General features: G+C 39.5%; 1 protein-coding gene across 2 annotated transcripts in view; it reads right to left on the reverse strand.

Moving 5' to 3' along the window:
• ANGPT1 (angiopoietin 1) overlaps positions 1–19,216 on the reverse strand; it is a 147,245-nt gene that overhangs the window by 17,485 nt on the left and 110,544 nt on the right. For both annotated transcript variants that reach the window (XM_044422175.1, XM_044422176.1), the window contains exon 7: positions 11,747–11,916. In XM_044422175.1, coding sequence (XP_044278110.1) covers positions 11,747–11,916 — 170 coding nt within the window. The remainder of the gene's footprint in view (positions 1–11,746; positions 11,917–19,216) is intronic.

Below are 19,216 nucleotides of genomic sequence, written 5' to 3' on the forward strand. Positions count from 1 at the left end.
GATACTGTTTTCTAAAGCAATAAGCAAGCTAAGATTGGAAGCAATATATTTGAAAGTATTCTGCTGGTCCTTATACATTTTGTTGTTGTTGCTTGAATATCAACAAATTTAATTGAGATTAAAAACTTCTAGATTTACTGGATTTGGTTCTGATGGCTTATTTTGGGAAATGATCTTACCCCTGATCCCCCTCCCCCTGAAGAAAATAAACTTCTCTGGCATAGTGCTGATAGAAAAATGACTCCAGAACTTATCTACAGGCTTATTTTAAACTGTGACACATCATCAGTACATCACGCTTGCCAGGCTCACAGAAGCCGATGTCAGCAAAAGAAAAGAAAAGAAAAGAAAAGAAAAGAAAAGAAAAGAAAAGAAAAAGCTGCCCCTTTGAAATCAATTGGAGGAAAATGCTGAACAGTCAGAGCTTCAGATGCTGAATATATGGAGCCCACTTTTGTTGGTCTTGGGGCTAAACTGGACATGATGTGGGAAATTGGTAAGGATTGTGGTTTTATAAGTCATAATAGCATCCACTGGGAGCCAAATTTGCTTGTTTTCTTGGGGAAATGATTTCCCTGTGTGGGATATATCAGTTCTAAAAGAAGTGTGTGTAGGTAGCCTGTATGTATGTCCTCTTTCTGCTTCCCTTCCCCCTGGAGGCTATTTCCATTTTTTAATCATGTTAAAAGTAATAGCACATTTGATATCATGTTTAGTTTCCCCTTTACTCCAAAATGGAACTGATGTCCTGGAAACTCCCCACTGTTCTTCTTTTATTTGTAAGATTTTATAGAGCACAGAGCATGAGCGGTGTGGTGTGGTGTAGCTTGCATTTCCTTTTTCTTCTTCATGTACCTCCCCCACTACATCGCTAATGTAGAAGTGCACATCAATTAAAGGGGAAAACAAGCAGTTTTGGTGCGATTATCCACATGATTTCATCAACAATATTTTGTTGCAGGTGTTTTACCCGTATTCAGATGGGCCACACGGCCATCTGTAACATACCACACAAAACAGCCAATGCAATTATAAGTATGGAACATCAACATTGCGTGTATGCCATGGAAGGGTTGTTTGGTTTGGTGGTCAAGCCTCAGTACTATGAGGAGGAGAAACAAGAGCTGTGCCAAACTCTATATCCTCTAATTACAAAACTAATTTGAGATTGTTTTCCTGATGATTCCTCCTCCTTGTATTGACTCCTGTAGCCTGAAAAGCTGCTCTGGAGAGTTTAGGCCCCTGTGAGAATTGAGGTGAGTGAAAATAGTTTTCTTTCTCCTTCTTCTAGTGAGACACTCCACTGAATCCCAGGATCTTCTTAGGAAGGAAGGAAGGAAGGAAGGAAGGAAGGAAGGAAGGAAGGAAGGAAGGAAGGATCCATTAGCAGAAAGGACTCTCCTAGGAATGTGTCAAAGGTCACACTGGATCAGATTGAGGGTTCCAGCCTTCTGTGCAACCATGGGAAAATGCACAGGCAGGACATAAGTGCAACAGCAGCCTCCTGCCTATTCCACTCTGCAATTGGTGTGTTTCAGCATCCTGCCTCTCATTCAGGAGGTAGCATATAGCCATCAGGACTAACAACCACTGGTAGACATCTCCTCCAGGAAGCTGTCCAATTTCCTTTTAAAGTCATCCAAATTGGTGGCCATCACTGCATCTCATGGGCCTGAAACCTATAACTTAACTATCTACCTTGTGAATAAGATTTTCCTTTTATCTGTCCTGAATCTTTTACCAATCAGTGTCATGGGATGCCCTGGGTTCTGAGAGAGGGAAGCAAAAGCCTCCCTATCCCCTTTCTCCACATCATGCATCATTTTGTAGTTCCATTCTGGCATCCATGTTCCTGAGTCCATTTCCCTCTACACCAAGGCCTTTATTTCCCTGCAGAGTTAGATGAGTCATACATTGGCCCATACGTTTGTTACTATGATTTATATGAGAGCATCAGTATTATTTTGCATGGAGAAGAGTGTTAACTGTAAAGAAAAAAAACTTTAAAAATGATTACTCAAGGATTTATCTCTTTCTTGATCTCCCCCACAGCTGTTTATATTCTTGACAGTTTTCCGTCCTAACCGGACAGTTGTGTTTTTCAGTAAGTTCCCTTTGTGTCTTTGCAAACTGTCTTTTTGATTTCTCTAGTATTAGTCACTTCACGGCCCTCTCAATTCAAACTACACAAACTGGCTGCAGCGCAGATGGAAGGGAACGAGAGTGAAGTTGCCAGCAGACTGAGCACTTAGAAACAGCCTAATGAATCTCATGTTTAAAAAACAAAACACATACAAAAAATCTTGTTTGCTTTTAATGAGATTTTCAAGATTTGACAGGGTCCACATCAAGGGGAATGGGTGTGTGTGAAAATGTATCAAACTGGAAATCGTTTTTAGGGTCCCTTCCCCAGAATGTTCTCTTTTCATTAATGGTTTAAAGAACATTGCAGTGCAATGTGATCTATGTTTTCGCTTATACTGTTGAGCTAACACGTCAGATTGTTGATTCCTTTATCATCAAACCATGTGAATGGGAGATGTTACATCAAAACACTTAGAGTTCATTTATTTGCAAAAACAGGAGTTACTGCCATGTGCAGTGGTTTTGCTTGCTTTTTAAAAGAACCATATGATGAAACTGATGTGGCTGTTGTACTTCAGACACACCATGAGAAGAAAACACTTGGTGGAGAAGACAATCATGCTAGGGAAAGTTGAAGGGAGACAAAGAAGGGAATTGAGATGGATTGGTTTCATAAAGGAAGATATAGCCTCAAATTTACATCAGCAGAGCAGGGCTGTGAAGAACAGAACATTTTGGAGGGTATTAATTCATAAGTAGGAGATATTCAACAATTGTGTCACAGTCTTTCTGTTAATAACACACACACACACTTCAACAGGATCAATAGATGCTTTACAAGGGAGATATTATCCACTCACTACCAGATATGAGCCCTTGGCATATCATGGACAGAGAATACCTGATTCTAATTTTCTTGATAGATATTGGTGTTTCTCTTTTTAGAACAAAAGAATCTTCTTTTGCAAAATTGGAATGGGGAAGTGCTATTTGCTAAAAGTGTTAAAACCATTGTAAGTCTTAGAACAGGCCCACAACCAATCACACCCCACTACTTTCCTGGTATAAGTGACTTTCAGTCGCATGTGTGGACTCTGAGGCATGGTGGAGGACAGGAGAGCCTGGAGGAATGTTCTCCATGAGGTCATGATGGGTCGGCCATGGCTTTGTGACTAACAACAACAACAGTTGCATGTAAACAGTCCTGATAGTCTGCATACAATATGTGTGTGAGAGAGGGGGACTGGGAGGAATGCTTGATAAGCAAAGAGCAGTCTTCACGCAAACTACATCTTGAAGTCATTATAGAGGTATGTTGGCCAACTTTATTTGCTCCTATGCTTTTAACAGCAGCTTGATCTGCAGAGATTAGCTAGTGTAAATGTGTCATGAAAAGCGTCAACTGATGATTTCTAGAGTCTAGGATGTTGTTAGGAAAAGGAGCAAGTCAGGCCTGTTTCCTCCCTCACCACCCCTCCCAGAAATGGGAAATATAACTACCTTAACAATGGTAAATATGGATAGCGACCCCATCCTCACTCATAATCAAACTTGATTATGAGCCCAGTGATTATGCCACAAATAACTTGGTTTACTTTGATTCTTACTAGGAACTGAAAAAATGCACATTTCTGTGCATTTTTACATGACAAAATTCAGTGCCAGGAGCAGCAGGATTCTAAGCCCTGTCAAATGGCACACACCTTTGTCTCCCAGGATTGCAAACCTTATGTGCACATATAGAAGGAGATGAGAATGGATGCTACCACTGCAAAGTGATAATGGGGGGTGGTAGCTCTCAGTGCTTGCTCAAGTCAATAAAACACAAGTTTCACATGAGGCACGAAATAGTACAGCCTAGCTCACCCTCTGCTGTGCTACTTTTCTATTTACAGGAAGATCCCCACCATGAGGGAGGCACTGAAAGTTCTGATCCTGGGGAAGGGCTGGATTGGCCTGCCATACCTCATACTAATATGCTATAGTCCCTTGCAACTTCCTTGGTTTTAGCAAACCATGGATTTTTGTGTCACTCAAATCAGGGAGAACAACCAGTTTCAGCAAACTACTCTTTGTCTCCAACTGAAGTTGGAAGACACAGCTAGATCTAATGTTCAAATTCTGGTTTGGAGCCAAAGTACAGATTGTACAAGCCATCATTTGCATAATTTAATCATAATATCGAATGATAGTTTACTCCAACCAGGCAAAAAATTGAGGGAATTAAAACATGCAAATGGAGGGCAGAAACATGAGCCTGAAGCTTATTCAGAATAGCAAACCATGGTGTTGTTTGGACAAAGCTATAGGCATTGCATGAAAGCATTCAAAAAACCTTTCAGATTGAAATACTTGAGCACTTTTTGTATTGCCTGCATGTATTCAGCACATGGAATTCCTTAACAAACAGCTAACTTATAAATGCAGGTCATCAGCACAGTGCAACCAAGAAATACAACAGATATTCCTGGAACTGTTTATAGACACTTGAAATGAATAAATAAATAAATATTGTGTTGGAATTCTTGCTTCGCTTTCTAACAACATAATGTAGGTTTCAAAAAGTGCCAGGATGAATTATGTGGCAGTAAGACCCCAGTTAGAAAAACACAAACAGCCCGTTAAACATATTTCTACTCCCATGGCGTCATTTGTGGCTGACAGAGTCAGATATGAGTGAAAGGTTCACTCACTGTCATGTATTTATATGCTAACCTCTTAGCTGGTGCCACACTGGCCAGCAGGCTGAACCCAGAATGCTATTTTTTCACTCACAAATCAGGGTCATGAACTTCTAAAAAATCTGCACTTCAGAATTATGACTCTGCCACTTTAAGCAGAATCAACAATTAGGTGCATGGGGTTTGCTGTTACTACTAAGCTAAATAATAATACAGGATGACTGTATTCATTAAAATATTTGCATACTACCCTTCATAATCAAATCATGGGATATGATGGAAAATTCATTAAAACAACAATTACAAATGCAAAGATAAAAGCTAACAAAATCTACTAAGCCAGGAATGAGAATCAGCCAATGTCTGGGTAAACAGATACATTTTTCTACAGGTACCAAAAAACCTACAAGGGCAGAAATGGGGGGGGGGGGATTTCAAAAGCAGGGTGCCGCATAAAGGCCTTCTCTCCACTGTTAAATATACCTGTGCAGGTGACAAGACAACCAGGATGATCTGGTCTACTGATCTCAGTGAAGGAGAAGGTTGGTATGGGAAAATGTGTCCCACATTGTTTATGGCCTTATCTATCAATAATATTACCATGAACCTGGTCAGGTAATATTGGTTGCCAGTGTAGTTCTCCAGATGGTCCAATACCATAGGCTGCCCATCTCAGTAACCTAACCACCCAGTTCTGTGCTTGCCTTTGTGGCAGATTGTCAGGTTGCAGTAGATTGTCAAGTTGTGCCCAGATGACCTAGTCAGTGCTCTGTTACTATTCAAGTGTAGTTTTTACAAAATGTGTGTGTGTGTGTGTGTGTGTGTGTGTGTGTGAAATTTCCTGTATCATCATACCCTGAGTACGACATACGAAGAACAATCTTACTGGATAAGATAAAAGAAGTGTCTCAATTCCAACATTCTTTTCCAACTAGTAGCCAGTCAGGAACCTCATATGCTGAGCAGGATTATGATTTCTATTATCTGTTTTCTCTCAGTGCTTGGTAATTATAAGCAGATAACTTCTGGACATGAATGTCCTACTTAGCTGTATAACTAATAAAAACATCATGTTGCCATGTCTACTATGTGAATTTATGCTTGTCTTTTGCATCCTTTTCAGTCACTGGATAGAATTCAGGATTCTTGTTCCACCGGCAGAATGGATACCACAAGGAAAATAGGTTTTCTTGTCCTCTCCTTCCCTTTGAAGCCTCCCCCACCACATACACTTTTCAGATTTTGTTCTTGAGGACATGCCACTATGCTCTCAATAAATGCAGAGGGAAGAGATGGAGATGTGCATTGGCTTCACCCAATTGACTATGCAGGACTTAAAATGGTGCAGAGGACAGACACTCGCTCATCTGTATATTTGTAGGTATTTTCCTGCACATATTTCCTTCCTACAAGTACCTGAAAGGCTGTCACAAAGAGGAAGGTCAAGATCTCTTCTTCATTCTGGAGTTCAAGACACGGAATAACAGACTTAATTTAAGAGAAACAAGATTTAGACTAGACACTAGGAAGAATTTCCTCACTGCCGAAGCAGCACAACAATGAAACCTATTACATGGGGAAGTTGTAGGCTCTCCCTTGCTAGGGACATTCAAAAAGTGTCTGGACAGTTATTTGAATGGGATGGTGTAAGTTAATGTCTTGCAATAGCAGGGAGTTGGGCCCAATGGCCTTCTGGCCCCTTCCAATTCTACTATTCTATGCTTCTATGACTAATGGTCTGCCTCAATATAAGGCAGCTTCATATATTCATGTAACATAATAAAGAAATGTAAGGACATTGCTAAGCATGAGCCCACAGCCCCCCAGACCCCAAATCTACTTTTCAGTACCCTGAAAGTCAGCCATTCATGATGCAGAGCCAGCAACAAATTAGAACATCCTTAACTTACCTGAACAAAAAAATGCATTTTGGAAAAATGTATCTGTTCATGCTTAGGCCAAGGGCATGGAGTATGGATCTTGGTGTATACTTTAGAAAATATGCACCCAAATGGATACTTTCCCTTTCAAATACGGGGATGGGGGTTGAGAAGCCTGCAATTGGGAATGGGAATGGGGCAGACTGAGTTTCAAGGTGGAATCAGAGAACTTGATGGACTTTGCTGAGTCTCCCACCCCTAGATGGTTGTAACTTGCAGAGAAGGAGGAAAATGTTTTTAAAAGCCAGTTTTACAGAGATGCTGTGGTTTTGGAAATTATCGTCCAATTTCTAATATGCCATTCCTAAGGAAGGTCCTACAGTGAATGGCAGCTTGTCAAGTCCAGACATCCTTCAAGGGCCCTGACTATTTAGATCTAGGGCAATCTGGCTTTTGGGATGGGTTTTGGAATGTAAACTCTTTCACTTGCCTTGATGGATGACTTGTACTGTGAAATGGACATTAGGAATGTGCATAGTTTGGTATGCATGGACCTATAAGCCGCTTTGGATACCAACCTAGCTTAGTATGTACTATAGATATCATTATAGTATCCTTCTGGATCATATTCCAAGTTGGAAGTTGAATAAATTGTGTTACAGTGGCTCTAGGCTTACTTGAAGAGTATGGTCCAAAAGGAGACATCTGTTCCAATCTTGGCAACTGGCCCTTGGGATCCCTCAAGTTTCCTACATGTCCCCCTTGCTTTTTAACAATCATTGGGAAAATTATCTAGAATGTTGGACTCAGTTGTGAAATTCAGCCTCACTTGTCCAGATTTAATCCCAAGGATACAGTGGAAATCTCAAACACGGGTCTGGAGGGCAGTTTTAAAATGGATGTTGGAAAACAAGCTGAAAGTTAATTCAGATGAAATAGTAATAATTACATATTTACTATTGTGCTTGGTGTTGATATTAACTTTAACAGCTTGTAAGTTTGGGACCAGCTTTTGAAGGCCTGAAAACTTATGTAACTGCCTGTACATTAAGATCTACCTCTGAGGCCATGCGCTTTGGTCCATTAGCAAGGAAAGTTGTGTTGGTAAACATCAGGGACAGGCCAATTCCTACAATGGCCCTCATTTCTGAAATACTCTTCTTAAAGAGATATGTTTGCCAATATTGTTGGGGGAAGGCATAGGATAATTCTGAGCCCCAGCTCCAAGACCTAACTTCAAACCTGGATTTCCAAAGACTGAACTCATCCCTCCTCAATTCCTCTTGTACCCAGTGCTGAAAGAACCATGCTGGCTTTCTCCCCATAGTGCAACTGGGCCTCAGAGAGGACAAAAGGACTTGCAGCAGCAGAGGTGGGATAACACAGAAACCTAGGATTGACAGCTAATTCCTATTAGCACCCCAGCTGCCTTCTCTCCTCCAACCTGGTGCTTTACCTAGATGACCAAAAGTCCAAATATCTTATCTCAACACTGCTGGGAGGATGATTTATAGTGAAAGGCAGTTAAAAGAGCTACACAATACAATAAAGTAAGCAGGATACTTTACTTTGCTGCTTTGAAGCACAAAACACATCTTACCATTGTGCGGTCATCATGCCGTGCATTTCCTATGATGTGCTGCATTACCCTGCCTCCATGGCATCAGCTGCCATTGGTCAGGCAGAGAAAAGTCCAACATGATAATGTCAGGCAGAGCAGAGAATGTGATGGCAGGATTCCAGAATTCCAAGTGAGCTACACATTGCATCTCATGCATCTTTGGGTCCTTGATTAGCTCATCTTAGCGTTTGTTTTTGACATTTCCCCCTCATTTCTGCCATATATTTATTAAATACCCATATACATTTTGCCTGCACAGAGAAGTTTATATTCCAGCTTCTACCATTTAAATCAAACACATCTGATGAATGTGAACTCTAATGTGAAAATTTGTTTTGTCCAAATATCTTAATTTGAAACAAACACACATGAAAGCTCAAAACTACATTTAAGCCATGCCAAAAACAAATAAGCATTTTCCATTATTGCAAAGTCCTTTGTCCAATAGTCTTGATTTCCTGATGGGTATATATGAAAGATTAATCTGGCCACAGGAATGAATATGTGTGCAATTGGCCATTTTGTAAAAAAAAAATGTCTCAAATAATAAATGCCCCCTCCTAAAACAGATGCTCAAGATAACCTAACTATTTAACCTGTTTTGGGGTTTTGTTTTTGTTTTGCATGAGACAGAAAGTAATATTAAAGCACATATAAATCAGATAAAATGTTCTGAAATGGAGGAAATAGGTAATCATCCAGCAATGATTACTAAATGCCACATATTATCAACCAATAATCTAAGTTCCTTTGCACTTTGTATATTTCATCTGGGATGGATATATTTTAATTTGCCTTCCCAGGGAAAAAATACTTTGCAGCTGTATGATTTTGAAAGTGACGGTATTTTTAATGTACATGTGTTCAGGATTACTGCTTTTAAATCAGAGATTCTTTAGACTAATAAAAAGTATAAGAGAAAAAGAAATGCAGAAAGCAAGGAGAATAAACAGATCACTTCTGAAGTCACCAATTGGTAATGATCCAGGCTGAATCAAAACTTTCTACAGTGTGCTGCAGAACTGCAGAAAAATGACTTTATTTTCTCAGATGCAATTTATCACTCTGTAGCCTCTGAATCCTCACATCAGTGATTGCTGTCAAATGCTGGAGCACCCTTACTGCCCCCCAATAAGACATTGCTGCAGTAAATGTACAAAACCAGTCCTCAAGGCTTTCCCCACCCCATTTTTTTAAGGTTCCCCCACTTTTCCATTCTAGAGTCCTTGAACCAATGCCCAGACCAACTTGGAAACTGGTTTATTTGTTCACTATTATTGCTCCTCATGGAAATCACAGTGTTTGAAATTGATCAGCAATGCATCCTTGGATTATGTGCCATTGTTAACAGGATATTGGATGGAGGGTCATTATCACCCTCGACAGATTCATCAGCAACAAATATCATTGGCTTGGCTGAATAACAGCAGATAAATATCTGTTTCTCCTGAAAAATATTCAGCCATGCTGCAAAAAAGCAACAGTGCCAGGAAGGCTCCTAAAAGTGAATTTTAGCTCCGTAGGCACTTCTTGAGTTCGGGAGTGCAATGCAAGCCAAAGAAAGTGACTGCACGGAAGGGGTGAGCAGTGGCGGGTGGGCCAGCTATGTGGCATTTGGTCTTAAGACCTAGTTTCCTCTTCGGCTCCTCAGGCAGCTAATGCAGCCATGGTAGATTTGGCAAGGGATGTGAGATGTTTTATTCACAATGCTGTAACAAGTTCCTACAATAATGCCTTGAAGATTATCATTGGCTTATTTAAAAATTGAAAACAGACAATTGGCCAAATGTCAATCTCCAAGGGTGAATGGATGTGCATATTAGTAATCCACCTCATTATTTTTGCAACGTTCTGACCACATGCTCTTCCAGAAGCTTTTCTTCTTTACTGTTTTTGCTTGCATCAGAAGATACAGAACATTTTCAGATCCAAAGTGCTACTGGGTACCTGCTGAAGTGCCAGGGGCTAAACATGTACACACACCCACACACACACTTGGTTCATCCATGTGCACACATACTTATACTGTACTGTTGTATTTTAATGTTATATTTATATTTTAATTTATATTATAATTATTTTAACTTAAATATGTGAGCCGCCCCGAATGGGGCAGCATAAAAATGTTTTAATAAATAAATAAATACTTAAATGTGCAAATACACTTCCATATATACGCACACACATGGGATCATAGACATGCCTTCCACACAGATATGCCTGCATACACATGCTTCCCTCCACTTATACGCATAGGCACCCTTCCCTCCTCCACAGACTCTTTCCACCCTTTCTCCTCCTTCTCTTGGCTAGAATTAGCAAAAGGAAACCTTTCCCTGTCTGTGTTTTTCCCCAGGAAAGATCAAAGGCAAGGGACCTGATTTCCTCTGTTAGCCCTGGCACCTGCACTGGCAAAGGAAACGCAAGGTCTTCCCTGACTATCACCCACAGGGGAACCTCTAGTCAGGGTCTCTGCAACTCCATAGGCCATGCTGGAGATGACAGAGGCAGGTATGTGCCCTTGATCAGACCTAAAGTTAGCTGCACTTATTTTTAATTATCGTTTCTGGGGAAAAAAAGACCATTTCAAGACCAAATTCTTCTCATATATGAATTTTTGGAAGGGATATGGGTTTAACTAAAGTACATTATATATTGTTCATCGTTATAATATATGAAGTAAAATGGAGGTATTAACTGGTCTCCTGGGGAGCCGGGGCATGATGTTTATTGTTATTTTTAATTATCAGTTGGGTTGTAGATGCTAATATTATTGATATATTTTAATATGTATTGTATCCCAACTGCATGTATTTATGTTCTGTAAAAAAGAAAATAAAAATGGGGGGACCATATTCTTCTCAAGGTGTCTTACAACATAAGAACAATACAACAAACCTATATTAAACAAACCTCTGCATATGAAGTTAGAAGAGGGGCAGGTCACATTACATGACCAACATATTCTCATGACTTAAGTTTATTCCATTGATTTTATCAATTACAATAAAGGAACTATGAAGTTTAGGAACTTCATAGATTCACTCATTGAAAGCCAGTGTGGCATGATATAGCATTGGAATAGGAGTCAGGAATTCTAGGTAGACCCTGCTTGGTCATGAAGCTCACTGGGTGACTTTGGGCCAGTCACCAACTATCAGCCAAATCTCTCTCTCTCTCTCTCTCTCTCTCTCTCTCTCTCTCTCAAATTATATATACTATTCACAGCTCACAAGCTTTCTGAATAGTTTACAACCTATCCCACAGCACTGTTGTGAGAATAAAATGAAGTGGAGGAAGATGATTGCATAATCTGCCTTGGGTTCAAGGGAGATATAAATATAATACAATATATTTTTTTAAAAATCTATCGAAAACTACCTTCTAATCTAAATTCATGTTCTGTCTCATAGTACATTTCTGATTAGTTACATGTACATAGTGGGGGGAAAGCCTATGACAAAAACATCTGGACTCACCTGTAATTCTGCTTTTCATTTCCTATATAAAATCTATCATACTGTGAATAGGCCCGGCTTCCTTCCCAATCCATTAGTTCAATTCTTAGTGAATAGTGTCTTTGACTGCTGGTTATTGCAAAGATAAATTCATTCCCCAGCCAGTATTCACCAGAGGGGTTACCAAAGCCCTAGAAGAAAAGGGAAGAAATTCAGTTTAATGGTCCTTGCTTATATCTGTATAATATTGACATTGTAGCAATACCTATAGTATCCTATCACAACCATCACCTGAAATAAAATAAACTTTAATAGTGGCTTTGACAAATAATCAGTTTAGACCCAGAATAAGGTTGTTTCCTAATCATGTGTAGATAGAAAATCTCCTATAATTCCCAGGATGACTGGTTGGGACATGGTGGGAGTTGAAAGCCTTTTTCTTTTCAATCTAGATAGGATTGTGCTTTAAGTTAGTCATGCTTTACTTCTGTAAAAATCAATAGGGGAAGCTAGCAATAATAGTTACATTACATTGATTTCAGTTAAAATATGAGTAGCTTTAACTGAATGAAACCTATCTTTAGAAAATACAGCAAGGGATGGTGCACATTCCTGGGAGTAAACAGGACAGACGGCCAGTTTCAATTTAATGTTCCAGTAAAGGAAATGAAGAGAAGACAATATAGGTGCTGCAAATGTGTAAATGAAGCAGCAAAACCTGTGATGTTGGACCCCATGAATATCCAGAAATGTACATGTAAATGGCTGGTATAGCTAGGCCACATCTCACTGCCCACCTGATAAAGTTCTTGCAATAGCAAGAGATAGTTTTTGTTCATAACTGTGGCTTTTGTGGGGAATTTACCAGAACCCCCTTTCCATGATTAGTATGTGACGTTACTACTGGGATTGTGATGCCACTGCATGGATGCCAATTTTATGAAGTGGCCGCTTTGCACCCTGTTTGTGGCCACTTGGGGACAAAAAAGGAATAACTTGGAAGGAGTAAACACTCCAAGCAGCTTGCCCGGGATACGACACCTGGATTGGCAGTATCTAGGTACCTGCTGACTTTGAGGAACCATGCATATAGTAAATCAATGACAACATTATTTTGGAATTTGGTGTCTATTATTACAGTGACACTGCTCACTGCTTTTGTGATACAATTTATGCAGGTACCACTGCCATTTAAATAGAAGAGTTAATCCCCTATAAAATATTCCTGGGACACTTGGAATATTTTGCAAAGCACCCATTTTGGAACATTTAAGATTGGTATAAGTTGTTTTCTGCTGATATAATGGCACAACTTGTGGATGATTGTGGAGCTGAGATGACAAAAGAGAAGCAAACAGTTGATGTGGAATGCATTGGAAGAGAAGATTGGTTCCCTTGGATGTTCCTTTGTGCCTCTAGAGACAGAGGAATCATGCTTCCTATGACTCTTACAACAGGAGAGGATGCCTGGTTCTGGGTCTGCTGTACTTGCTAGGCTTAAGGAGCTGCTCTGGCCGTAGTTACAAAAAGCACTGTACTCTTATGAACTGATATGGCTACACTACTCTGGCAGTATCCAAAGACAATAGTCAACTCTTCGGTATTACTTAAGGGAGGTTAAGATCTGAAGGATATATAATAAGAACTAGAGACAAAACTGAAATGGCATCTTGTGTTAGCAAAAGCCATCTAGGGCCAACTAGCTCCAATTTAATAGCGCTGCAATTAGCAAAGTCAAAATAACAAGAAAGGGGTCAAACAGTGACTGTGAGCTGTAAAAGCAACATGAAGTACCCAATGTGAATGTTAACAGTAACATTAAAAATGTGTAGAACTGACGTTAACTAGGGCGGGGGTGAAAATACTGTGGATGGTGCAGAAGTGTTTTATTAGCTTTGGCAACTTGCATAAGGGTATCCTATTTTAATCACGTCTCTTCAACATCATTAAACAATTATCTCTCTTACTTTATTTATTTTGTCTGATAATGTCAAAGGAGGGTTTGACTTTTTTTTAGAAAAGACAAAACAAAATGGAAACCAGACACAGTCAATACATCCTGTGGGTTCATCTCTTGTGAAATAGCCCACTGGAAAAAGCAGCTAATAAGTCAGCTCCTAGCCAGAGAGATCTTGTGTTCCCAGCTGCAATAAAGAATAACAAAGAGGATTCTAAAGTTTATGGAGCAGCTTTTGCTGGTGAAGTATGTTATCATTTTTGTTAGAGCTATTAATTCCTCATTTACATATTCATATATCACCTTCTAATAAGATAATTTCTCATGAGGAGGCTTACACACAATTTCCATAAAACAGTTGGGAGAAACAATGATAAAATCAGGATAATAAGAACAGCACAGCTTTTTAAGTGTTGGAATACAAAGCAATTAATCCCCAAAAGATTTCTGGAGCGTCCAACTCTGAAGTTAAAGCACTGTCTTTAACCTTGGAACTGGAGATCCAATGTATCCTATATTTTCTCAGGCACTTTCAAGTGGACATAGGATTGCTCCCTGAAAAGTAGGCCAGCTTAAGACATTTTGCTTGAGGACAAGGAGAAGATACAACCCTTCCTCAATGTAAAGAAGCTGCCCAAACTGGCAGTCGAATCTTGTTCTCATGCTGCAGACAAGATGACATCATCCACCACACCAGGGGGCAGCAGACCAGCTTAGGGAATGTTGATGGCTGCATGGTCCATAGCCCTCTATACTTCAGCACCTCACTGATACTCCTGAGCTCCCAACATTTTATTATTTATTTATTTATTTATTAAAACATTTTTATGCCGCCCCATTCGCTGAAGCCTCGGGGCGGCTTACAACAATAAGTTAAAAAATAATTATAACATTAATTAATTTTCTGCTTGAGGAAGTTGTATCACTGCACCAAAGGCAGTGGTGGGATAACCTTCTTGCCCTTGAAAGTTCCATGTGTCCAAACGAACAATGGATACATGCTGGTAATGGTCATGGTCAGAGCCAGTGGTGAATTTTCCACAGGTGTCTCTCTCTCACCCTTCCACAAATATACACAATCACACACACAGCCACTCCAGCCTACTCACTGTCTCACTCATACACAGAGACATCCTCTCACACAGGAAGACAGACACATGCAGACTCCTCTCTCCCTTACTGTCCCTCCTTGAAGGTATGAGGATTATCATCAAGACCTTAAACACACCCTTCCTGGTCAAGAAAGACTTTTACTGCAGGGAAAAAAAGAGGTGGCTGCTATTCTTTTTGGTTCACTGGAAGAGGAGAAATTGGTCGTTTACAAAAAAAAAAAAGGACAAAAGTTATGTATTTTTCAGAAGTCATGTATTTGATAAAGTTGCATGTTTTTCAAGTGCATGTTTTCCAAATCTAAATGCAATTTCAGTTTTCAAACATTTCTAGAGATCATTTGCTCCTTTCTGCATTCAAGTTCAGGGTTGCAAATGGTGAATGTCCAAGTGACTCATGAATGGAATTCTCTTACTCCCTAACCTCACTGACTCTGTAGCTATGCTCTCAAGCATAACCATATTGAGAAAGAAAACACAGAGAGCTTTTGAGCAGTATAGAAATATAAATCATGAATAAATGAGTATGAAGGGTTCTTGCAATTTTGCCACCCAATCCAGCTGTATTGCAGCTTCTAACATAAGCAGAAAGGAGTGTCAAAAGATTAGAACAGAGTGGCAAAATACATCCTTTAAGCCAGCAATGGAAAAAAGGTATTTCTGTAGTTAGCTTTGGTCCTCAGTGCCTTTTCTAGCACAGCCAGATTGCTCTGTAGGGAGTGTGACATGGAAGGCCAAGACCAGGCCTCACACCCGTTTGCAATCCAGCCAAGCTTCAACATTAGGGAACCAGACACCCCGGTAGGCAACTGGAGGCGCTACTTTGCCATTGACCTCCTGTTTACATATTGAAAAACCAATTCCTCCTCTCCTGAAATGCACATGTATAAGTGGCATAACTAATCCCTTAGGGCACAGTTATGCTTAAGGTGTAGAGGTAGTTTCAAATATACTATCCTTTTGACCACTCCATTCTGCTACATTTGTAGGTGCAACCTTCTTCAAAGCCATTGCGAAGAAAGAAAAAGAAAGAGGGAGGGAGGGAGGGAGGGAGAAAAGGGAGGTGGTATGTTTCAGGGTGGTCAGACATATTTTTAATATATGGTCTGCCATGCATTCCTGAAAATCACAGAGAAGCGTAGCTGTTAAACATGAGCAAAATGTAATTATCATTCATCACTAGTTTGGCTGCACTGAAGCTGGCTCTTCTGTAAAGAGGATGAAGATGGAGATGCATGTCTTCTATCTGAATTGTGGTTATGCACAGCAATAAAAATTGTGTAAATAGCCACATTAGCAAGCAGGTCCATGTATTTCATAGTTCACCTAACAGAATTTGCACAAAACAGCCACGAGGGAATAGCCGAAAGTTGTGCATGATTGAACAGCTCTCTTTTGGGCACTGCTGAACTCTGCTTGTCCTCTCTACCGTGGGTGTTATTCGAAACACATCAATGGCATGCAGCTGAAATGTTGAAGGCAGTGGATTCAAATGATATATAACCACATGTCAGTGCAATCCTAGCAACAGATGCTATCCAGTAACATTCAAAGAGGGAATGCAATATTATCTAGGATTCTGTATCACACGCATAACATGGCTCGGGCAAAGAAAATCTACCTAACATTTTATTCAGTAACAGAGAATATACAACAAATTAATTGTGCAGAAATGTATGTGGTGGCTTGCGATGCATGTATACGGTGAATTTGTAAAATTTTCATTTTATTTCTGACAGCAAGTGTCTCAGCCATGGGTGGGAAAAAGCCTTTTTTTGACTAACAGGTGGTAAATAAATAAGAAATAATATTCAAACTCACTGAAATGTTTTGGACTTTACTTTGAAGCTCAGTTCAGCTCACCCTAATTCTCATTTATGACCTGTTTTATGGTTCATTTGTGCATTTTTCAAAAGATGAAAACTTTGATAAAGTTTTGTGTTTTTCAATTGTACATTTTGCAGACATGAATACAAGTTTGGGGGTTTGCAAACATTTTTGGAGAATGTGTGCTTCCATTTGCAGTCCTGCTCAGGATTGCAAACAGTGAATTTTAAAGTGATCTGTGAGTAAACCAAAATTCTGATACAGCCACAGCCCTAGTCTCAAATTTCAAATGCTGAATTCTTGGCCATGTATGCTTCTGCCTACAAAGGCCACCCAACTTCCTACTTTCATCTGAGTGTTTATATTTGTGTTTGATTGGTATTATCAGTCTAGTCCAGCAAGTGAATATTATTCCTATTCCCTACTCCTATCTTACCTGATATTACAGAGACATAATTGTTCCCCAAGCATTCCTGACAGGAATAGAGTCTGGTACTAAGACAGGAACTGAAGTATAAAGACAAGAAGATAATTTTAGACCATGAATTTAATGATTTTATGGAGGCCCTCTTTAGAGGCCCAGGGGTATAACTTCAGTTGTGAAGTACACAACTAATATTTATGTTTCCCTTCTCCCCAGTTTCATCCCATACAACTGCTTCTACCTTCCATTTATACCACCCCACTTTCTCCCATTGTAGAACACGTGGTTCCCTGACCTGCTGTTAGTCATAGAAGTTAATATAAATGGGATTTTGATTTCAACAGATGACTGCCTACCAGGCAGATGCCATTGCAATGGAGTGAGAATCTAGGACCACTACAATCCTGAATTACTTCCTGATTTCTTGACAAAACAGAAGTTCTGGCATTCCACATAGGCTCAAAAATATATTATTCTTCATCTTGTGAGTTATGAGCACACATGGCCTTGTTTCATGGGAGAAAATAGAAGAAAAGAAGGAATAACCAAGGAAAAGGCCATCAAAGAATATACCAACTCAAGAGAAAGAATGCGATGAAAACCCAAGTGTAATTGAATCTAGAATGGATATTGCTCCCATCTGAGTTACTGAATCAGCACCTACCATCATGTTTTTTTAACCTCTCAGTCTTACAGAATCAGCTATTAGGTTGTAAGCTTGAGCACAATAACTGTCAATTATATTTATTGGGTAAGTCAACCTGAGATACTTTTTTGCTTGAAGACCTGGGTAAAAATGTCTTAAACAAAGTAATAATAAATTGAACCTAATTTCTTTTTAGGTGGGGTTTTTGTAATATCTAAGATAAATTTGAAATTTTTATCTCAGTTCTATAAGGCAGCTAGAAGGATTTCATAAAATACTTTCTGAATGATTACGTTTATTAAAAAATAATCTATTCATCTTGGAATGTGCGGATAATCTCAGGCCATGACCTTAGTAGGCAAAGCTGAAGTATATCACAACTATCACCTCCATATTTGGCAAACATGTTTCTATTTGCTTGGTTTATAATGTACCCTTTTACAGCACCTGGTCTACCTGCTAACACCACCAGCCACAACAACAAACAAACTACCAGTAGTGAACTTATCTGAAGTAGCTGTATTTAAGCTATCAAAGTACTGTGAAACCAAAACAATTCAAAAGCATAAGTGGTTAAATTACATGAAATTTTGTTTCAGTCAAAAACATACTCCTTAAGCTAAGCCAAATGCTTTTTGTTTGACAAATACATACAAAAGTGGTTTTCCACTGAACTACTTAGTAAAAAGAGTAGAATGGAAACAGTGAAGTAAGCATGACTAACTCTGAAAATGATATACACAAAGCTTTTTGTTAAAAAAAACAAGCACAACTCATTTGAAAGAGGAAATGATTTAATCAAAAACAATTTTCCTTGATTTATTAAATTGATTGAGATTATGAATTCTAGCTTTAGCTTTCTGATATACCCAAGAGTCCTTGAATATCAAATTAAATATATTTCTAAATCTCATTGGAACAAAATCCTTAATAGAATACCTCATAGTGGACTGTTAGATTCCATTATCCATAATGAAAAGCAACAGAGTCAGAGCTGGAGTCAAAGGTAGACAAGGTTGGGCACCTCCTGATATTCTACACCCCAGCAGGGGCCCACTGTCCCCACTCCAGGTTGCTGCTCCGTCTCTCCTGGTACACCTGACTCTTATTCTGGTCCATGAAATACTGGTGCAGAGAATGAGAAGTACCCGATGCCACTGCTTACATGTTCTCTGGCTTTCTACATTTCAAGTAAGCAAGTGGTAGCAATGATAAGAAAGGTGAGGATGAGCAAGAGCAGCTGGTGGCAATGGTTGCAACGAACTTGCTGAGAGAAGGCCCTGGTGTCTTGCCCAAGGGCCCTCAAAAACCAGTGACAAATAGGACTCTACCAGTAGTTTGTCTAAGAGGCCCAAAGCATTGGGTGGGTGGGATGAGGTTAGCTGTTCAAAATTCCCTTATGATGAGCCATAACAGTTGTGCTTTAAAACAAACACTGGAATTTGTTATGGATGTATACAGAATATGGTACTGCTGTCAATTTAAATGAACAAGAAGAGATGCAAGACCTCCAGTAGAACACCTAGAG

This window comes from Varanus komodoensis, unplaced genomic scaffold (assembly GCF_004798865.1).
Source record: "Varanus komodoensis strain SLA01 unplaced genomic scaffold, ASM479886v1 scaffold12, whole genome shotgun sequence".
In the NCBI taxonomy this organism is placed as follows: domain Eukaryota; kingdom Metazoa; phylum Chordata; class Lepidosauria; order Squamata; family Varanidae; genus Varanus; species Varanus komodoensis.